At 51.5% G+C, this 20,862-nt stretch overlaps 4 protein-coding genes across 4 annotated transcripts; 1 reads left to right on the forward strand and 3 right to left on the reverse strand.

The window, feature by feature from the left end:
- Positions 1-20: 20 nt before the first annotated feature.
- On the forward strand, positions 21-2,810 carry TrAFT101_008530 (uncharacterized protein). The gene has a single exon (XM_024907958.2). It carries the CDS (start codon positions 1,166-1,168, stop codon positions 2,327-2,329), a length of 1,164 nt encoding a protein of 387 aa, XP_024762054.1. The 5' UTR covers positions 21-1,165; the 3' UTR covers positions 2,330-2,810.
- TrAFT101_008531 (uncharacterized protein) lies at positions 2,446-8,018 on the reverse strand. Its single transcript, XM_024899920.2, has 2 exons — positions 3,494-8,018; positions 2,446-3,431 (listed from the first exon to the last, which is right to left on the reverse strand). Exons 1-2 carry the CDS (start codon positions 7,627-7,629, stop codon positions 2,801-2,803), a joined length of 4,767 nt encoding a protein of 1,588 aa, XP_024762053.2. The 5' UTR covers positions 7,630-8,018; the 3' UTR covers positions 2,446-2,800.
- A 598-nt stretch (positions 8,019-8,616) lies between these two features.
- On the reverse strand, positions 8,617-12,252 carry TRF2 (Transcription elongation factor SPT4). Its single transcript, XM_024899910.2, has 3 exons — positions 11,326-12,252; positions 11,052-11,263; positions 8,617-10,959 (listed from the first exon to the last, which is right to left on the reverse strand). The coding sequence occupies exons 1-3, from the start codon at positions 11,697-11,699 to the stop codon at positions 9,623-9,625; spliced, it is 1,923 nt and encodes a 640-aa protein (XP_024762052.2). The 5' UTR covers positions 11,700-12,252; the 3' UTR covers positions 8,617-9,622.
- A 6,576-nt stretch (positions 12,253-18,828) lies between these two features.
- TrAFT101_008533 (uncharacterized protein) lies at positions 18,829-20,850 on the reverse strand. The gene is made up of 3 exons (XM_066128362.1): positions 20,440-20,850; positions 19,743-20,180; positions 18,829-19,642 (listed from the first exon to the last, which is right to left on the reverse strand). The coding sequence occupies exons 1-3, from the start codon at positions 20,516-20,518 to the stop codon at positions 19,182-19,184; spliced, it is 978 nt and encodes a 325-aa protein (XP_065984480.1). The 5' UTR covers positions 20,519-20,850; the 3' UTR covers positions 18,829-19,181.
- Between the last annotated feature and the right edge of the window lie 12 nt (positions 20,851-20,862).

Below are 20,862 nucleotides of genomic sequence, written 5' to 3' on the forward strand. Positions count from 1 at the left end.
AGAAGATTCATACGCCGGGCCTCTGCTTAGGCTATTGTATACAAGTGCTACAGACACTACGTTCTACGTGCTAGTAGTAGTAGCTGCACGGAGTTCGCGTATTGCTCACGATGTTGGACCAGTTCCCGTTTCTAGCTCCGCGGATGAAGCCGCTTGATACACCACTCTTCTTGCCTTGTCGGGCATTGCGGCGGAGTTTCAGACAAGCGCGCGCACTTGGATCAACAGCCACAGCTTTCACGCACTCGTGGCCCAGCCGTGAACGCGGGATATGCCACCAATCTTAGTGCCTGGCGGACAAAAATGCGATCCGCAGTCGTAATAAGGCAGCCTGACAGGCAGCACACTTCACGATGCAATTTGCAGTGTTTCCACGTTTCAGTCGCGAGGCGACAAGGCGACAAGGCAGCAATCAATTCTCCAGCCGATTGATTAAACAACGGGTGACCCACAGAAAGCCGATCGCTTGTGCGGCAACTAATAGTTCGCGTATGCTTCAGATGTTCTGCATTGTCCTGCTCGCTCCCCTCCCTGCCTGGAGCAATCATCGCTCTGACCAGGTACTTGCAAAACTCGGTGTCTCTAATTCTATGGCGTACTGTTTAAGCTTAACAGCCCACTTACCCCTACAAACTCCTATTGTTATTGTTATAGGCAGCACTATTTCTGTGTCTAAGCCCCTTGCTAGGCCATTCGGGTCATCTCTCTGGGTGGCTTTTGCAGCAACGTTCCTTTCGCTAGCAAGCTTGCTTTGTGGCGTGTACAGCCCCAGCCCGCCAAGTCGAGTCCAAGACCGTTAATGGCATATGAACCAATGGACTTAGTAGACCATATTCCTGTTCTAGGCTCTTGTGCTGCAGCTGGTAGCTGAAGCTGGAGAAGAGGAGAGAGGGGGGGAGGCTCTAGGCCAGATTCCCTTCTTCGCAGAATCTCATGCTAAAAACTAGGCAAAGGATGGTATCCTAAGTCAAGCTTCAATCCAGCTTCAGCTGCCAAGCAAGCGAGAGCCAGGCTAACAGAGCAGTTATTACTGCTCAGATGGAATCTTCGCGTCTCTCGCTCCATCTCTCACCACCACAGTAAGAGCACTACTAGAGAATGGCGAGCTGTCAGTGAATTTCACTCATAAAATCAAACAGCAAGAGAGCCAGCCAACATCAACACCATGGCAGCATCACGAGCCTGGACATTCTCCCAGCGCGGCTCCCCCTCAGACATCCTCTCTCTCACATCATCTCGCCCCATACCAACTCTGCCTCCGCCCGAAACCTCTCGCTCAGAAGAATGGATCCTCGTCAAAGTAGCCTTCGCGGCCCTCAACGTCGGCGCCATCTTCCAAATGGCCCTCGTCCCAGCATTTATGCGTAACAAGACCTGCATACCCGAGATGGACCTCTCCGGCACCGTCCAAGACGTCTGGCATCCCCATGTCGAGTCCACTGCCAGTAGTACCACTACTGCTACTATTAATACTACCACCCAGACTCGTTTTCGCAAAGGCGACAAAATCATCGCCATGATCCCCGCCAGCCACGCCCTCCCAACCGGCTCCGGCGCCCTGGCCGAATACGTCGCCTTGCCCGCCAGCTTCGCCGTTCACAAGCCCCCTCAGACCTCCTTCGCCGACGCAGCCGGCTGTCTCCTCACCGGCATGACCGCCCACCAGCAGGTCATCGAGGCTGGCATCAAGCCCGGCGACCGCGTCCTCGTCAACGCTGCCAGCGGCGGCATCGGCACCATGGCCGTCCAAATGGCTCGCCAGGTCGTTGGGCCCGAAGGCTTCGTCGTCGGCATATGCAGCACCAGGAACATCCAGCTCGTAGAGAGCCTCGGCGCAGACCTCGTCATCGATTACACCCAGCACACTGACAATAACAACAGCCTGCCAGCCCATCTCGCCGAAAGCTTTCATGCCAACCCTTTCAACGCCATCATCGACACCCTGGGCCACCAATCCCTTTACGTCAACTCCCCTGCCTACCTCGTCCCCTCAGGCACATACTCCTCCGTCGGCATCAAGCCCCCAGACTTCTCCGTCCCCAACTTCCTCCGCGCCGTATGCCAGATGAAGCTCAACGAGTGGTGGCCCGTGAGCCGCTGGCTAGGCGGCGTCGGCCGTCTCTGGCGGGGCGTCTCGATGATGGAGCCGACGCTGGAGGATCGCGAGCGCATTGCCGAGATGCTGGGAGGCGGCCAGATACGCGTAGTGAGGGACAGCGTCTGGCCCTTTGACGACGTCAAGGAGGCATATGCCAAGCTTGGCGGGCTGCATGCAAGCGGTAAGATATTAGTTAGAGTGGATGAAACGGTGGGCGATGATGAGTGCTAAAAAATGAATGCTTTCGTGTTCGTGTTCGTGTAACGATTTTATGACTCTCGTTCACGTTAAACGAGTCATTGTGTTTTTCTTTTTTTGTCTTTTGCTTGGTTGCTCGTTTATTTATCTCTTGGCAGACTCTCCCCTGTCCGTGTTAAATATCAAGCATGATACCCGAATCTGCTACTCGTGTAAATCATAATTCGTTATTCTACTATAATACCTAACAGCCTAATCATGCTATCATATCTCATACCGTATCGTCCACCAAACACTCAATCATGAACGTGAAAACAAGAAGGGAAAAAAAAAAACTGTAGCCCACTCCCACTCCCAACCAATGAGAACCACTTGTATCAAAGATTCTAAAACTGTAATGTATGCATGTCACTGCCGCCAAATCGAGAAGAAATGGTATCGCCTCCCCCTCTCCCCCCTTTTCGTTTTCTCTCTCTCGGTCCTCTTATCGTCTCGACAAGTCTTTCACGCACCCTCTCTTGTTTCTTCAACGTCTTCATATGGAATTTCCCTCTCTTCCGCCAGCGGCGTAAAGTTCGGCGGCCGATAGTCATCGTGGCTCATCCTAACCGACCTTCTCGGAGCCAAATCCTGGAAGCTTCTTCTCGAAACTGCGCTGATAGGCTGGGGGCTCTGACTTCTCTCTACACTCCTCTCACGTTCCGTCAGTAGCGTGACCCCCTCCTCTCGCTGAAGACCAGGCTGTAGTCTAATTTCTTCCAATTCAATTCCCTGTGCTTGAGCTTTTCCCCTTTCCAGGTCTCCAGCTCCATCGGCGGCGTACTGTCTCAATATTTGCTTCGAGTTGGCATCCTTCTCTATCCGTTGCATCAAATCCTGGTCGGTGGGCCAGTATACTCGGCGAATAGCCTGCACAGCCAACTCTATGATTATGAGGGTGGCTAACGTGAGGACCAGCGTAGTCCACCAGGAAAGTCGGTCCCCGAAAGTGTGTAGAAACGCATCCCTCACCGATATAGGACCAACTGTTCTAGGGTATATGGCGGATAGAAATAAATTCCAGACAAACCATCCAGTGACTTCTACAGCGAGTCCAATAAGTGGAATCAACGTTTTACTGTGGAACTCGAGAAGCCTATATAAGAGAGCCGAATTAGTACAATGCTTCAGCATATGGTGCATCTCAGAAACACTTACAGCAGCTTCACATTGATGAAAATCACGCCAGCGCTGAAACATATCGACCCCATCGCATACAGTCCATTGTCTTCCGTAAACAGAATGCTCTCAAACGCCTCCAGCATAAAGTAAAACGTCACAAAGCTCTCTGCAACAGCCAGGATCATCCAGCCCAGATACTGCATCAAGTTGAACCCTTGCCTCTGCTGGCCAAAAGTATACAGCTCCGGCACAGACAGCAAGGTCGACGCCTGCAGATCTCTGTCGAAAATACCGAGCAAAATCACAGGCAGAGACGTGAACGCGCCGTTGAAAAGCGTAAGGCTCCATGATTCGTAGAGAGAAGTGCCCGTATAGCCGTTAAACCGTTGAAACTGTGCCTGTATGAGGTAGAAGAAGGTCTCCTTCCAAAACGTGGCCAAGACATACTTGCCCGTCCGGATGTAGTTCCATCGACCGTGCACAAATAGCAGCTTCTGAAGGAACCGGAACTGGGCAATCGAATAATCGGCTATCCTCGCCGCCTGGAGACCTTCACGCCCAGAAATTCCTATGCCCACATGTGAAGCCTGAATCATGCCAATATCGTTTGCTCCGTCGCCGATTGCCAGAGTCATACTCTCAGGCACAAATCGTCGTATGGATTTGACCAGATTAGCTTTCTGAGAAGGCGACGCCCTGCAGCAAATGACAGAGTCAACCCGTACAATCAGATCGTAGAATAAAGCAGCAAGATCATCATCGGCATCGATTACGGCCAGTGTCTGTCCATCTACAACAACAACCGAGTGAGGTACCATGCCTCGTCCGACTTCAGTAAGTGTCGTCGTTATGGCATCTTGTATTTTCCCCTTGGAAGCATCCAAGATGTAAATCTCCGAAAACGGTTTGCAAACTCGCGCTGAGTGCCCAATATTTATGGCAGTTTCTCTCTTATCGCCTGTGAGCATCCAGACTTTAATGTTCGCACGCATCAGCTTGTCAATGGTTTCCGGGACCCCTTCCTGGAGCTTATCTTCAATGGCTGTAGCTCCAGCAAGCTCAAACTCCTCTTCGATTTTCTCGCCTGCTATTTCAATGCGTTCCTGGCGATCAACTAAGCTCGTTTCTGCCTCTTTGTACTGATTTTTCCACTGTGTATAGGTCTCTTCATCAATATATCGATAGGCATATAATAGCGTCCGTAACCCGTCCGCGGCAAAGTCGTCCACGTGTTGGAAGCACCTTTCAAATATCATCGCTTCATCAGCGGCCACTAATTCGTCTATTCTGTTATCATCCTCGCCAGAATAATCCCTATAGTCGAACGATGGCATGCGCCCCAAACTCTGTCTCGGGCTCCGTAGGATATCAATCGAAGGCCGAGGGGACACCATTTCTTCTGTATTCCGCCTATGCAGCCACGAGGCGACGCCTTCGGCCTGTGAGAGCCGATTAATATCTGCAGACCGCCTGCTCATGCTTCTTCTTAGACCTTCGAGTCCAGCGCTTGATTTACTTCGGGCTAAACCAAAGCTATTGCGAATAGAAGACTTCCTAATGATTTGAGTGCTCATGCGTCTAATTGCTTTGTCCTGTTCAAACGTTTTCCTCACGCTTGCTCGGCGATTGACATCCTTGACCTTTTGTGCAGCCACTTGATTAAGCCTGAGACGAGACATTATAACGTTATCCGCACCTTTGGAAAAGACACAAATTCGGTTGTCAGGCATTCTAACAATAATAGACATTCGCTTTCTTTTGCTGCTGAACTCAATCACGTCCAATACTTGATACGTTTCCGTCTGTAGCGCCCCATCTATACCTTGAATCTGCAGCTTGATGGATTGAGCTGGTCGATCGATGAGCACGTACCCCAGATCCCGTGCCGCCTCGATAAGGGCCAGCTCGTCAGGGGATGCGGCCTGGTAGTCGATATCTCCGCCTTCGTTGGTCTCCGGTAAACAAGTATGGCATAGGGCTATACAAAGCAAAAAAAATTTGGCCTTAAGAGAAAAGGGGGTGTTGGGCCGCCGACGGATGTAGTCAAGTAGCTCTTCGGTTTTCATGTCAGGAGTTGCGTTATGCAGATCCGTTACCTGTCCAGAGAAGTTCGTCTGCCCCATCTCGTCACCCTCCCCTTGGCTCATCATCATGGATGTCGTCCAAACAGGCTGCTTTCCCTTTGCTTGAGACTTCATCTTGGCCGTCCCATCATCCTGTGTATCCATATCGTGAAGGCAAACAACACCAGCAACGCTCAATTTCCGAAACCGCATCAAGTTCTCTGTTAAAGTCCCCGTTTTGTCCGAAAACACATAGCTCACCTGACCAAGATTCTCCAAAATGGTCGTGGTATTGGCTATCATGGGAGTATCCGTGACCGGATCATACATATCCGCGTCCTGCAGCAAGAAGAGCTGTCCGATCTTGATAATTTCCAAGCTAATGTACAACGATAGCGGAATCAATGTGTTAAACATTATCAAGAACCCAAAGAAAATCTGCTTAAACGGTACGCTTGCGTCGTATAAGGGAACATTGACGAGGTAGAAAGATTCTTCTTCTGTGTCGCTGTGCCATCTATAATATCCAATAGTCAATCCAACGGCGAGAGAGATAACAATGGAAATCTGAACAAGGACCATTTTGTTAATTGTAGACTGCATTGCCGGCTTTTTGGCATGCACGTGCTTGTTCGCGTTCATGCGGATTTTGCATTCCTCGCCCGAGTTGATCACAAGTCCGATAGCCATTGTAGTATTTCGCAGTATGGAGCCTCGATAGACGACATTGCTCAACGATAGTGGTACGGTTTCGCCGCTGTCGATGGTAACCCTTCCAACATAATTGTATAAGTCGAGGTTGGGATCCTCGGATACCACTGTAGCATGAGCCGACCGGAGCCCGTCTACTGTGTCACATCTATCTGCAAGCAGAGGACAGGCCTGTTTAGCTTTAAGGTTAGTCTCGCCATCCAGCGCCATTGTCTCGATATATGCGACGCCGTTCGGCCCTGTAGCATGAAGCACGACCATATCGGCGGGTACTGGTTCGTCGCGACGGAGGCGTACAATGTCTCCTACTTGGACATGTTGCCACTGCACATACATCCAGTCGTTCGTCTCGTCCAATCTGGCAAGGGTCCCTTCTTCAATGTCTTGCAGAATAACATCGTCCTCATCTGCTCCGAGTCGTTTCTTATTGCCTTTTCTTTTTCTCTTCATTACATTTTTCCATACCGACATTCGTGGCCTCTCTTTCCCTTCTCTTACGCCATGGGCCAAAACCCAGGTCATGCTGCGATTCTCCGCCTTATCGAGTTGATATCGCCGGTAGTCATCATAGCCTTCTTTGGCCATGCTAAAGGCTACGAAGCCGGCCAGTGGGGCAATTGTTGTCCATCTTCCAACAGTGCTCAGGCCAGGAATTACCTGAAGAATGCCCATAACAAGGAGGTAAAAGTTTCCAAGCTTGCTGAACTGAAAGACAAGCTGCTTCGGGACAAAATCGTAGACTGTGTAGCGGCTGGAACGAATAAAGTTGCTAATGTAAGGTTGGTTACTGCGTTCATCTATGAGGCCACCGGGATCGACGCCCGATGGGTTAAGAGGAATATGACGCCCGTCTTTGGAGGGCGGCAATGGTTTGCGACGAAGAATTGTTTCCAAAACAACTCTCCGGTAGAGATTTTGAACGAATGCTTCAGCCTGAGCTTTCCACCCAGATCCGGGCTTCCGACTTGCCTTCGTCCCCTTCGCTATCCTACTATACCCATACTTCTTAGCAGCGAGAGAAAAGGGCGATTTCGTCTTATTGGCGGCGGGCTTTGGTCTGGCGTCCAACAGCCCTTCTCTCAGCAATGTGTCTTGGGCCATTTTCCCTTCGGATGGGCTTTGACCCGAATCAACATGCTCGTAGAACCGTGGTCTCGATGAAGATCCGGTCAATGGCCTGTTTGAAGTCTGCGGGATTGGCGACAATGTTGCTGTAGGATCCGTCTGAGAGCGCCTTGGGCCAGCTGTTGGCGATAAAGTGCCCTCGGCCAGCAGCGGTGGGCTAGGCTCAGTGCCATCCTGACCTGCATGGTTCGTTTCTTCTGCGGTGCCCTCGGTGTCTTGTGCGTGGCTGTGCTGGTCGCCTGGCTGAGACAGCGGCTGGTGCCGACGATCCATTGTTGATGACGTTAGTGCTGACGTTAGGTGCCGGTGGTCATGGTATGGCAGCACGGCCTCAGCATAAAGACTGAGGGCCTGCCATGGCAAAGAGATAGTAAATACTGTATTTGTGATAAATCTGATGAGGATGCAATGCTTTGGATAAATCAAATGTACAAACGAGGACGGGGGTGGGGGATATGCCGGAGGGTTGGCGAGCAGCTACAGAGAGAGACGCTGGTGCAACGCTGCCAGAAGGCTTGAGCCAGCTTGGCTGGACGTCACGTTAGTGTCCTGTACGCACGAAGGACCAGCAGCGCCTCATCGTCTGAGCCTGTCAATGGCCTGCTCGGTTCTCCCCTGCGACCTGATTCGGGCTCTGAAACGAGGCGCGTCTGATATGACGCACCCGCATTACGTGTAAGAGGCGATGCTCTCCCAAGCCGAGCGGTTGGGCACCGTCGGCAGTGCTAGAGCTTGATCTTCGCTAGATCTCAGCTGTGCCGCTTTTAGCATCCATACTAAATTAAAATCTCCCCACACGCAAGACTTGCTACTACCTAGTAGGTAGGTATCAAAGGTGCTATACAAATACGACAAAGATACGTACTTTGGGCCACAGTGGAAGCCGTTTGACGTAGAAACTCTATTCTATTTTTAAACAAGGTTTAACACCAGACCGACATTTGGCCTCTACCACTTGTGGCCCTCACTGCTATGTATATGATACCGAGTAGAAATCATTAGATAAAAGATGCATGTAGTGTAGTACAATCAGCGTAATTGGCAATAGCTTTCAATGTGGTTTATAAACAAGTAATATACATACCAACATGTCAAACATAGGTGCAATATCAGACCAGAATCAGTGGGAAAGATCATGTGGCATGGTAGGTATAAAAGGCTGATAGTACAGGTGGGTAGGCAGTATTTGCGTAGATTCGTTGAAACTACAAGGCATGCTAAAATAGACACAAGTTAATTCACGTAAAAAGCAAATGGAAGCTTTGAACATCAAAAGTACTATTGCAAAGGCTCACAGTTGGCCGCCAATAAGACCGCCATATTCCCTCGTAACTCGAGAGTTACTCAATAGTTACAAAAAATAGTGCGATGCTTTCTCCATCGCCATCGACTTTGAGGAGAAAAAGACTCCTCGCTTCTCTCTCGCTCACATACACGACATCTCCACATACACACAAGCACCGCTATACTTTTAACGAAAAAGTCTTTCCACCTCTTGCACCATATATTCCTTTTCCCTCTCGGCTTTTCCATTAATAAAAAAAATTCCAAGATACAACAAAAACTCAGTTTAATTCAGTCACAACCTCCGGGGTTGCAAACCAAACAGAAACACGGATACAAAAGCACGAATCAAAGCAAAAATGATAACTCCCCGAACTAATGATGTGCGCCAAAAGAAAATTAAGCCCCATGGGATGCGAGACAGTTGTGTGCTCCCCTAGGCAATTACGCATCGGACAGCCAAAGGGAGAGATAACAGATGAAGAAGAAAGAGAAGAAGAAGAAAGGAGAAGCAGATATACTGGAGTGTGTGGATGTGATACATCCAGCAGCTAAGGACACCAAGCAAACAAGAGATAAATGCGCAGGCGGTAGATAAAAAAAAAGAGTATGGCTGAGTAAAATCTCCACGCGCAGAAGTAACTCGTACGATCGCTGTACCGGACATGCATGACCGATGTTAAAGAATGATACCGTCATGCAGATTCATCATGGCCGCATTTTGCGATGGCAGGTAGGTAGGTCAAGCCAAACATATTATACCACCGATAGGCAGCTAACAAAAAAGAAGTATGGGAGAACAAGATTTTATGAGGCGAGATGAGCTCCTAGATGTCTTGCAGAGAGACACGATGCAGTTTCCGAGTTGGTATAGTTTACCGAATAACGCCCTTCCGTTGTAATGATATATCCAAACAACGCCAAGGGCAACAAAAGACCAAATGAAGCGCGAAGCCAGCAATGCCACCATTGTCCGTCAAGATTACCGAGGCATGGACTGCATCGCTTCTGGTGATAGACTGGATGGATCAACAGCATCGAAATGAACCAGCTGGTCCATATCAATATCTCCTTGTGAATGCTGCGCATAGCTTCCTGGTGAAGGCTCGTGCATTTGCTCATGCAATTGTTCGTGCATTGACTCGTGCATCGGGGGCATGTTGATTGAGTGTTTGGAGTACATCTCATTCAAGCTAACACCGTCATCCGACACAGCACATGAGCCATCTTGGCCCATGTACATTTCTGAGGAGCCAGGGCGGCCCATCATGGACATGGGAGGAGAGTGCTCGACAATTGAGGGCTCAGTAGGGCCATTGAAGGGCAGCGGAGATATGGCTGTGGGCATGTTGGCTTCAGCGCTAACCATTGGTGACAAGAACGCGTTACCATATGGAGTACTGTAGTTTGATGGAGCTAGGGGGCCGCCAGCCTCAGGGCCAGGGGTGAAGAAGCCTGGGCTTGGAGGGAACTCAGATGGCGAGGCAGTTGTTGCCGACATGGGGTATTGCCGCATATCCAAACCAAAGCCGGCTTGTGTATCAATCCTCAAGTTGTGGGCAGCGTTGGGCTGTTGTGGCACCGGAGCGTAAATGTTAGGATTGTGCTGAGCGCCCATATCCCCAGGAGGTTGAATATAGAAAGACGGCATGGGCTGGTTTTGAAACATGGCGAAGTCAATAGGTCCTGGAACAGAGCGGCTGCGCTGTCGCTTGTGGCCCTGGGGCCTCATACCAGCGGCAGAGTGCATGTTAGCCATGCCCCATTGCTGCTGAGCCATGGCCATAGGCGGTGCGCCGAAGCTCGGCTGTGACGAGGGTCGAGCTAATGTGGGAGATACAGGCGCCGAAGCAGAGATTGCTTGGGGATCAGCAAATGGATGAACCTGTCGCATGTGAGGGTTATGGCGGTTCATGAAAGACTCCAGGGACACCAACTTGGCCAATTGGTTGGCCAAGACCTTGGGGTTGCCTCCAAGGTGGTGAAGCAAGCACTGAGACGCCTGTTGGTCCTCAGTAAAATCACTGACATAATCAAACCCCGTTGTTGATGAAGTTGCATCCATCATGAAATAAGGCGGCTGGTTAAGCTCAATGAAGATGCCAGCCAGCTTGTTCATGTCATTGTCCGCGTTCTCAAGCCAAATGTTCTTGATATGAGAGAAGGGATACTCGATTTTGTATCCAGCTTGCTCGTTGTTGATGTAGTAAGTCATGGTGCACTTGTCCGGCGAGTAGAAGATGATGAGATCCATGGTGTTTTGTCCAACTCGTGTCCACTTGCCGATGCTCAGAGAGCGGCAAGTAAGATGATGGATCACTAGAGGGCAATTAGCACCGCTGATTGCGCGCGACAGACCCGGGAATCGGCACTGTTGGAGAAAAAAGAGAAAGGAATCGCGATAGACTTACAAACTTTGCCCTGCGCGCTTTGATCGCCGCCAAAGAGCATGTTGCCGCCGCCAAAGGGAATCAGGCCAGTGCGGCCCATGTAGCTCCCAGCAAACCCCTTGCCTGATTCCATTGCCTGCATCGCGAGATATTGCCGCATGGATTCAGGGATAGAGTCAATGTCTTCACCGGTTTCGAGGCTCTTCTTAGCCAGCATCTTAATCTTAGCTCGTCTGTAGAAATGTCAGCCCCATTGCCGTCGAGCAATGCCCAATCGTCACGCAGTGATATGTACCTGTTCTGGAACCAGATCTGAACAGATCGCTCAGTCATATTAATCTCCTCGGCTATCCTGTCGCGGACGCTAGCCGTGGGAGTTGGGTTTTTGTTGAACTCCATCTCCAGAGTCGTCAATTGGTCTTGTGTGGCCCTCTGTCTCTTCTGGTTCTTCTGCTGTTGGGTGAGGGTGCTTTTGCGCGGCGGGCGACGAGCTGCATTGGCCTGGCCATTGGCGCTGGTGGGAGAAGGGAGAGGTCTAGAGGCAGATCCAGGGGTGCCGTCTGAGGATGTTGCCGAGTGGTGAATCATAGATCCAGTCGGGCTAATAGGAGCAGTTGGCGTAACCACTGTGGCCGTCAAAGCCAGCGGCTGCTCTAACTCGGTAGCCATGGCAATGAGACGCGTCAAGGTCGTGCTACCGTTCGTGGCCGGGAGTCGATGGCGTGTTCGGGTTGATAGTGTAGAAGGTTTTTTGAGCTTTAGAATATCGCTCCCAATCAGACAAGTCGCAATAACACAACTGTCAGAACCTCCCAGAAAAAGTAAGGGTATGGTAGATTCAAAGGAATCAGGTGGGCAAAGGAGGCGACGATGGGCGCTCGAAGGGGTTCGTATATGGTGTTGATACTGCGAGTAGTAGGCAAAGACAGGGAGTAATAGCCAAAAAAGAAAAACAGAGTCGAGTTCTAGAAAAAAAAGAATGTGGTCTGGGATCCTTGCAAGGAACAAAGCTGATGCTCAATACAAATAGCGGAGTCTACCCAGCGAAAAGATTGACAGGCCTTGGATGTGAAAGCCGAAAGAATGGAATGGTCCCGGAAAGAGTGACGGTAACCGAAATGGCCGAAGATTAAGAGAGTGACGTGAAAAGAAAGACGCACGAGAGAAAGGGAAAGGAAAAGGAGGAGACAATGGCCGCGAGGATGGTGATGGGGAAGACGGAGGAGGGAACGGGGGACAGGAGACTTGGGAGAAGAAAAAGGCGAGCCGGCGGTGGGTTTGGGGGAGGGGGGGTCCCCTGGCGCCTGGGGGCAGAACAGAGCGCTGCCACTGGCTACGGCTGCTGCCAGCGAGGGGGGGATGGCAGCCACTTGCGCTGCAGGCTCTGCAGGCTGTACAGGCACGCTGCGGGCTATTCCCACTAGCAAACAACTGAGGCCACACGCACGTACCGCCCAGGTACCGGTTGGCGCCGCACGCTGCTGCACAGGCGCCGGGCGAGGCACATGCCGGGTACCTGCCTGCCTCTGCCGCCTCTCTGCCAATCTGTTTCTGCTGCGAACGAGTGCCTCGGGTGCGGCAGCCAGCCATGGCCAGGCACAGGCATCAGCTCAGGCACAGGCACCGCCAGCAGCGCTACTCACAGTCCCGTCCACACTGTCCCGGCCGGACCCTGGCAGCATTGGCCAACGGGCCCTGCATCCGTCGGTCGCAGCGCCAATGGCCGGGCTGGTCAGAGCTTTTTCCTGCTCTAGACATCCGATGGCGACAGGGCCCTGGAGGGGGTACTGGCGGGGAACAAGGAGCTCTGGAGCTGGGCAGCAGTCGATAGCGCCAAGAAGGCGAGTTCGCAGGTACCCGCGCAGGTACCCAGGCGGCGCTGGCTGTCTGTTCCGCTCCTCCCAGTCCCTCCTGGCCAGTTGACCAGCCGCTGGCGCACCCATCGCAACCCTGTCGGCCTGTCAACCCTGTCTTCCCTTAGCGCATCGGTTCCTCTCAGAGCAGAATCTGGGCCAGCGCCGCTAGTGGCCACAGACAGTACCGGCACAGTGCAGCAGCGCCAGCTCAGTTGTTCGTGTTTGGACGAGACGGCGCGCTCTCAAAAGGTCCAGTTCCCAGAGGCGAGCGCAGTGCAGCGCAGCGCCGTGCAAGTACTGACTTGTACCTTGCACGTAGCAGCTCCTCCTGTTGATTCTGCGTACGGTACCTGCATTGCCTTGCCTTGCATGCATTGCATCGCATCGCATCGCATCGCATGCTTCCCAGAGATCGCACTCGCGCCTGAGGTGAAGCCTGCAAGCTGCGTGTGCCCAGCTTGTACGAGTGCGTGCCGTCCAAGAGGTACTGTATGGATACTACACGAGCACGCATCGTGCTACAACGTTGAACCAGCTGAGCACCGCAAGTGGTAGTAGCAAACGCAATGGCGTGGTACCTGAGGTGGCGAGCGTCTGCTCGGTCTGCAGCCAGCGCTTGCTACATGCACGAGAATGGTATTATCCGTCCGCTCGCGCTCTCGTCAGCCACATCCTCGCATGGCTAAAACACCAGACTATCACGTCGCGCCGTCTTGTCGGCTATTCAATGGGCAAGGCTCAACTCTTCTTCTGGCCTTTCACGCAATGACGTGCCTGCAGATCCCGCGAGTCCATGGGAACGCGGCAATTGACAAGACTCATGTCGTCCTTCTCTCCTTTCCACCCCATCGCAACCCGTACCCGCCATCCTTCGTCTCTTCGAGTTAGCACATCTCCAAGTACCGGCTACTGCTCGAACTAAGGTAAGACACTGGGCATATAGCGCGGGCGTCGGCTGCAACGACCACTACTGCTTGGTTCTCATGCATCTTCACCAAAGCAGTCATAATCGCGGCCAGCGATACAAGTACGTACTTGTAGGTCTTATCCCGGACGGATCCATCTGGCTAGTCTGCGATGAGCGCATACTTGGAGCAGTTGATACTGCAAGTACGGGGTATGCAGCGCCCTAAGACTCTGTAGCTCGAAGCACAAGCTCCAGACGGAGCGACTCGGGTGCGGTTCTGCCCACCAGCGGACGGAGCAAAAGGGACAAAAAGGAGATGTGAGCCTTGAAGCATCACCAGGGTACCTGCAGCCCCGTACGCGTACGGAGCAACACGAAGTACATCGTCTCAGGTTTTATACCTTAGTACCACATGCAGTGCTTCTCTTTTGCGCTGCCAGTCAATGCTGGCGGAGGTATCACCGGTACCTGTATATGCATGGCCTTTCGAGCAGCTAGACGAGGTCCGCAGCCTGCGCGGCAGCATGTAAAGCTCGCTGCCGCCGGCTGGCTTGCTGTTCGAGACTGGCTTAGTACAAGTATAGTGCTGTACAGTGCCATCCATACGGGCACGTGCACGCCGCCTATTCGCACGTTGCTGCACGCCGGCGATCTGATGTTCCACTGCCTGGCCTCCATGTCCCCTTTCCCACTCTTCCCCTTTCGTCGCCAGTTCAAGCTCTCACGCGTTTGTCGTAAGGGCGAGGATATGCGTGCCTTCGGCGAGACAATAGGCCGCCATTGTCGTCCACCAAACACGGATACCAGAAGCGCCACTACTAGTAGTAGGCAAGTACTCGGTATCCGTGTGTACATACGAAGGAACCGGCTCGCCCTCCTAACCAGCGCAGCCACTCATCTCAGCCAGGCGCGCAACATGCTCGTCCGCCTTTTCTCCGTCGTTTTCCAAACTAAGCAAAAGAGAGGTTGAGCATCCAGATCAGCCTGCGCTACTGCGTTTGTTTGTACTTGTAGCACGACTAGGTGGCAGCTCTAGTCAGTCTAGCCCCCAGAGATCGTCACCTTGAGCCTCGCTTGACCCAACGCCCCCACAGCTTGACCAGCGGCCGAGTCGGAGGTCAACAGCAGAGTATCAGCCGGGGTAATCCAAGACCACGATGCAACACGAGTACATAGTTGTACCTACATCAGAGGCCGTCGCCTGGTACGGTCCCGTGTCCTGCCGCGGTACAGTAAGTTGTACCTGCAAGAACTACGCGCGAGCATCGAAGCCAACAGAGTATACGAACACAGGCACGTACAGTATTGGCTTCGCCGTCCTTGGCCAAGCAGCTGACAGGAATTTGCCATCGTTGCTTGCACTCGTGGTACATGATACTTTTGTCTGCTGTGCAGCTTAGCAGCCTATAGAAGCCAGGCGTCAGCCTGCCTTCCCATTACTCCTCTGGCGCATCCATCTGCGGCATCCCATCAGTCGTTTCCGATGTGCGAAACAGGCAGGATTTTTCGTGGGCTCACGTCGTGCATGCTTAGCGCCTACCAAGCCTACCATCGGTCCATGCTGCTACTCGATCTAGCATCCTTCTGCCATCAGCCATCTGCCATTCACCTCGGCAGCTCAAGCTAGACACGATTTGTAACGGGTGAGACAGGAGCACGGATGAACGGTTTGGTATACTACTGTATCATTCTGGTTTGGCAGCCCAGTGCTGCAAGCGCAGTACAAATGCCTACTAGCGCGACTACTAGTGACGGCACGAATAACACCTCTCCGTACGAAGCAATACCATGTAGTATGTATTACTATCTACGAACACTACCTACCGAAGGTAGCACAGCGTTCACAGGCGTTTGGCACGGGAACAGGTATGATGGGGAGATAAATCCCAGCTCCAACCCCATACCACTCTGAGTTGCCCTAACGCACGCATGGCGCTACTCATGCGTCTGTGCGAGAGTTTGTGGCTCTCGCCCACCATGGCTCGATTCAAAGCATCCAACCCTAAGCCACAATCCAGTACGGAGTAATGACTTTCGAGCTGCAGTGGGGTGACATCATGGCGAGCTGTTGGTGAGCCGCGAAGGCGCTTTTACCACCAGCTTTGTTTACTACGGAGTATCTTTTAGTGCCATACTAGCAGTACAACTGCGGAGAACAGCTGAATTGCAACCTGAGAAGACGGCAGTACTACTGCTCTTTGCTCGCCCATAGCATGCAAAAATGATCCAACCTGCGGCAGAATTACAGATCCGGCGATTCATCCCTCAAGGGTGTTAGTGTAGATGCGAGTCCAGGTGCTCGTTGTTAATGGTAATTGGGGATAAGTGCCAGTTGAGAAAGGCCGATACCACCTCAGAACAAACAGCCCAAAAAAAGTGTGTTCCTGCAGAAGCGTCCGATGCGGCCACGGAGCGGGTCTGCGTCTTCGTACAGTGCGCCCCTTAACCGCTCCATCATGGCGGGCACTATATCGACCACGCTCTCTCTAGCCATGCCAGGCGAGGGGCCTGCTGTTGAGGGCACCTCAAACAAGAGCCCTCCCCCTTTTGACACATGTCCGCTGCCTCGCTTGCTCGCTCGCCGCCGATGATCGCGGCAGGAGGGTATCAAGTGTGGAAGTCGGAGTGCCTGCCAAGCATCGAGGACGGAGCACCGGACCCCAGTACCTGCTGGTGGCATCATATACATACAAGGTCGCCCGGCTGCCGATATACAAGAGGCATGCAAGTATTGTAACGACGGAGCACTACTAGCCACCAGTGGCACCATCTCTCTGTGAGAAATGACGAAATTCAACGGCAAGACCGCAGAGAAGATCAGGATATCCCTATCCCCATTCCTGGAGCCTTTACCAAAGCCAAGTAGCCTACAGTCGATACGTGATCGACACGACGCACGTGGTAGCATGCTCTGTGAATATACTGCCTATCAAAGGAAGCATGTCTGTCTGGCCGGCAGTCCTTTTGAAGAAAATTTGGACGTCGCCATTTCAAATACGATAGGCCAAAGATTCTGCCCAGACAGCACACAGTACGAACGGAGCCACAGTGCAGCATGCTCAACGGTCTCGGAAAAGCTCAAGCTGCTCCACAGCCTCCTTACCCCTGACTAAGACAGACCAGGATTCCGGGAACCCTGTCTCTTGGCGGCCTTCAGCGTCAGCCACGGCCAACCAGTAGTCGGGAGGCGCTCCGCCCAACCGCCCGTCTGGACTTTGTTCTAAACCTAAACAATCATAGGGAGAGATCGTTGCGAGTGCGAGTAGCATCAAGCAAAGGCAACATGCTGATGCTCATGCACATGCAAGTTCGAAACGCAGAGTGCTTGCAACCAGAGAGAGCTCTAGCGCGGCTAAAGCTCCATGTGCCCTGGCTCCCATTCTATCCTATTTCGAGTCTTTCCACCTCCGATCGATCCATCGCAACCACGGCTTTCTATCCTTCTCCACATGATCCCAGCTGCCTCCCTTACGACAGGTGTGCTACTGGTACTACTACTGGAAACTATACATGTACTTTTTCGTGCTTGTGTCTCGCGGCTTATCGGGACGAGACCTTGCCGTCGGCTTTGACTGACCACATGTCCCTAGCTCTGTCATGAGACGCAGCCTTGGTAAACAATAAACATGACCAGTCTTGCCCTACTTGTTTGTCAGTCTTCTTAAGGCTCAACAACATCGAAATATACATGTACGCAACATCATTCCGTCGCCCTTGGCATTCGTGGCAGGCAGGCAGCAGCTTAACTATAGCGACGGAAATATGGACGGTAGAAGTTGCAAAGCTACGCTCGTCCAGTTTTCAAAAACTTCTAGTCATTCGCACTGGAAGAAGCTCCAGTTACCCCTGCCCAAACTTCTCGGCGGGTTGGCCATTTTACCCGTCAGCCAAGGCTGGATATATGCCTAGAAAGAAAAAAAGCAAAGCTGCTGAAGGCGATGAGACTGGTAGCGTCGCAGGATGCTTGAACTTTTTTGCCACATTCGGATTTCGCGGAGTAGTAGCAGGAAAAAAATCCACGATATGCGCCTGACTTGAGCGATTGTCGGAATAGCCGCTAAAGCGTACGAACCTAAGCTGCAATCCGTTTTTTCCTACTTATCATGGGAAGAAAAAGCCGGCAGGTCCTTTTGCAATCAACTACGGAGTAGTATATACTATTGGCTTTGATTTCTATTAATACACTTCGGCTTGACTCGAGTATTTAGCAAACTGGATCCCTCCAATTGGAGTTACATAATTGGGCCATGAACAATCCGGTTAGGATATCAGCACTTACAGTCGGTGGAGTCAAGCCGTATCTCTCTTTGAAGGGAAGAGCAATGCGTATCAGCAATGGCTACATTTTCGCTGACTCAAATATACGAAATCGATATAGAGCACCGACCGATCTGCTCTCGAACAACAGAGATCAAATAGATATGTAACCGAACCGCATCTACTATTATGAAAAGAGCAGAGGTCATGAGCGATCCACCTTACATTCGGCATGGTACGGTGTCTCATACTACTTCAATCCTCACCTAGCCATTTGGTCTTTTCTTTTGTCCTCCCTCCCTTTTTGCCACTCCCGTCAACGGAGCTTTTTTTTTTTTTTTTTTTTTTTTTGGTGCAGCATCACCCATCAACATGCTCTCTGTCTCACCTTGGCTAAGACCAACCTCAACCCGTAAGAGAAACAAGTCTAAACAGTGAGCACGGCAAATCCCACTCCTCTCTATCTACAAAGAATCTAAATCACGATAATACTGGCAACCAAGAAACATGATTTTGCTTCAAACCTCTCGTTCTAAGGTACAGAAGCCTGACTCGCAAACCTTAAACACTATCAATGCAGCAAGATGCTTCTCTTTAACAACTTTCGCAGTTGCATCTTGCAAGTCTTAGACCCCTTGCGTCCCTCACCGTTTTAGGCCAGCGGCCAAGACATGCTTACAACATGCGGAGGAAAGTCACCGAGAGCCTTCCTTGCTGTGGCTAATGCATGGCGTGCGCATGTCTCACTTGTCACGCTTTGGCATGATGCTTGATGGCAGCCCCTTGCAGCTAGCCACGGCCATCGTGGCAATATTTACACTCCAACTTATTTGATGTAGTAAGCTGTATTACTAAATTCCGCAAAGACTGTAAGGTGTCTTGAACTTGGCGAGATATGCCAGTAGTGTATAAAAACTACACAGCACGAGGATCCATAGAAGGCCTAACAGGTCAAGTAAATAGAGTCCATACCACAGAATTCCCCGCATGCTGGTGCACATTATGCCATGAGACTCTACCGCCAATTCAGCATGAAAAATCAACATGAGGTAACGGATCTCCGGCAACTGAGACATTTATTAGCCTGTAAGTCTAGAAAAAGAAGAAGAAAAATGCATCAGCTCGTGGCTTTCAAAGCTCTCGCATCACCTCCTCCACCGCCCTAGCCGCCAGTCGCTTTCTTTGTGCCTCACCCATGCCCTCCCCCATTTCCCTAGCTGCTTGAAGCTTTCTCATCATCTTTTCTACTTTGGCAATGTCCTCGTCGCCAAGTTCACGGTCTTCCTCCTTGGTATCGGCGGCAGAGCCTCCCGCTGCATCCGGAGCTTTTGGTTGATCCGGCGTAGCTTTAGCTGGGTCGGCATTTTCGGAATCACCTGTTTCGCGATGACTCGTCTCCCATATCGCCATACGCAGGCCTTCGAAATCAGAACGGTCGACGCCAAAGTCCAAGCTCTCTGGGTCGAAATCCTCTGCACCGTCAGACTTGTCGGAATACGCCTCGTCAAAGTTAGATAGCGGATCACCGCCATCTACCTGCTCCCAATCGTTTGACTCCAGAGCTTCCTTGACACGGGGGATACCTGTCTTTTCTGTCGTTTGCGCGTTGCGGTCAGCGAAACGTTGCTCTCAGTATCAGTGCTATATTTGGCAGGTCATGGAGAGATGGTTGTGCAAAAGTATCAATCCTACCTCCAAATTCGTTCTTATCCATCTGACCGCTTTTCAGCTGCACAAACTCCAGTCCAGCTTCCGCACACAGCTCATCCCACTCATCGGCTTCGCCCTCGCCAATGCCAATAGCGAGCCGAACTCCATCCCATTCCCACCCACCAAGACCTTTCTGAACGACACTGCCCACATGTCGAATCAGACTGGGAGGTTGGTCATCTGCGGTCAAAGCAGCAGGCTTCTCATTCGGTATCGCAAAAACGAGGACGAGGCCGCCTAAAACGGCAAGGACCTCGCGGGCCTCTTCGGATAGAAACGACGAGGCCCATTCTGAAGGTGAGGCAATGACATCCAGCCAGATTGGGATGGAAGCTGTGTAATATGATGTTTTGAGCTCAAGTTCGTGTGTGATACCTGCTAGTGAGGCTGAGGGGGATTCTGGAGATGTGCCCGTGAGATCTTCGGATGAGGGTCAGCCTAGCTCTTGCAGAAAAAAATTACAAATCGTCTAATCTAGCATTGACGAAGCATGAGTTCATTGTATAAACATGTGAGACCTTTTCGGAGAAAGGGGGGCGATAGCGATGAATGGTGCCGAAAACCCATATTCTCCTCTTCAACGCCGAAACAACTGCAACAAAACCTAGGCCTAATAAAAGGCGCACTCTCCCAAGTATAAGGCATAAAAACACATAAAGAGAACGCATTATAGGGGTACCTTTGATAACACGGCTCAGATGCGACTCTGAACCTTCCAGGCTGGCTGCCAGGATCCTCCTCGGGTTGGAAATGTCCATTTCTTCCTTGCCAGTCCCTTCCGAATTCTTCTATGCGATGTGGAGGAGACAAAAAAAGATAGTCTTAGGGGGAGCAATTCCGGACTTTTGAGGCCGTTGATTATAACAGTTGATGGTGCATGGACGTAAAAATGTTAGAATGTTTGTTCCTGCGAGCTCAGACCGGACATGAAGAGCAGAGACAGAGATATAAAGCTGAGGATAGCTAAAAGGCGGTTTGCTTAGTGATAGCATGTCAGCCACGTTTAAGCAGATTAGTACGGCGGCGGGGCAAAGTATTGGCCAGAAAGATTGAGTGGGGTCCCGCATCTTGATAGCTTTGATCTTCTTTGAGATTAAAGAGC

Source organism: Trichoderma asperellum, chromosome 5, assembly GCF_020647865.1.
Source record: "Trichoderma asperellum chromosome 5, complete sequence".
Lineage (NCBI taxonomy): Eukaryota > Fungi > Ascomycota > Sordariomycetes > Hypocreales > Hypocreaceae > Trichoderma > Trichoderma asperellum.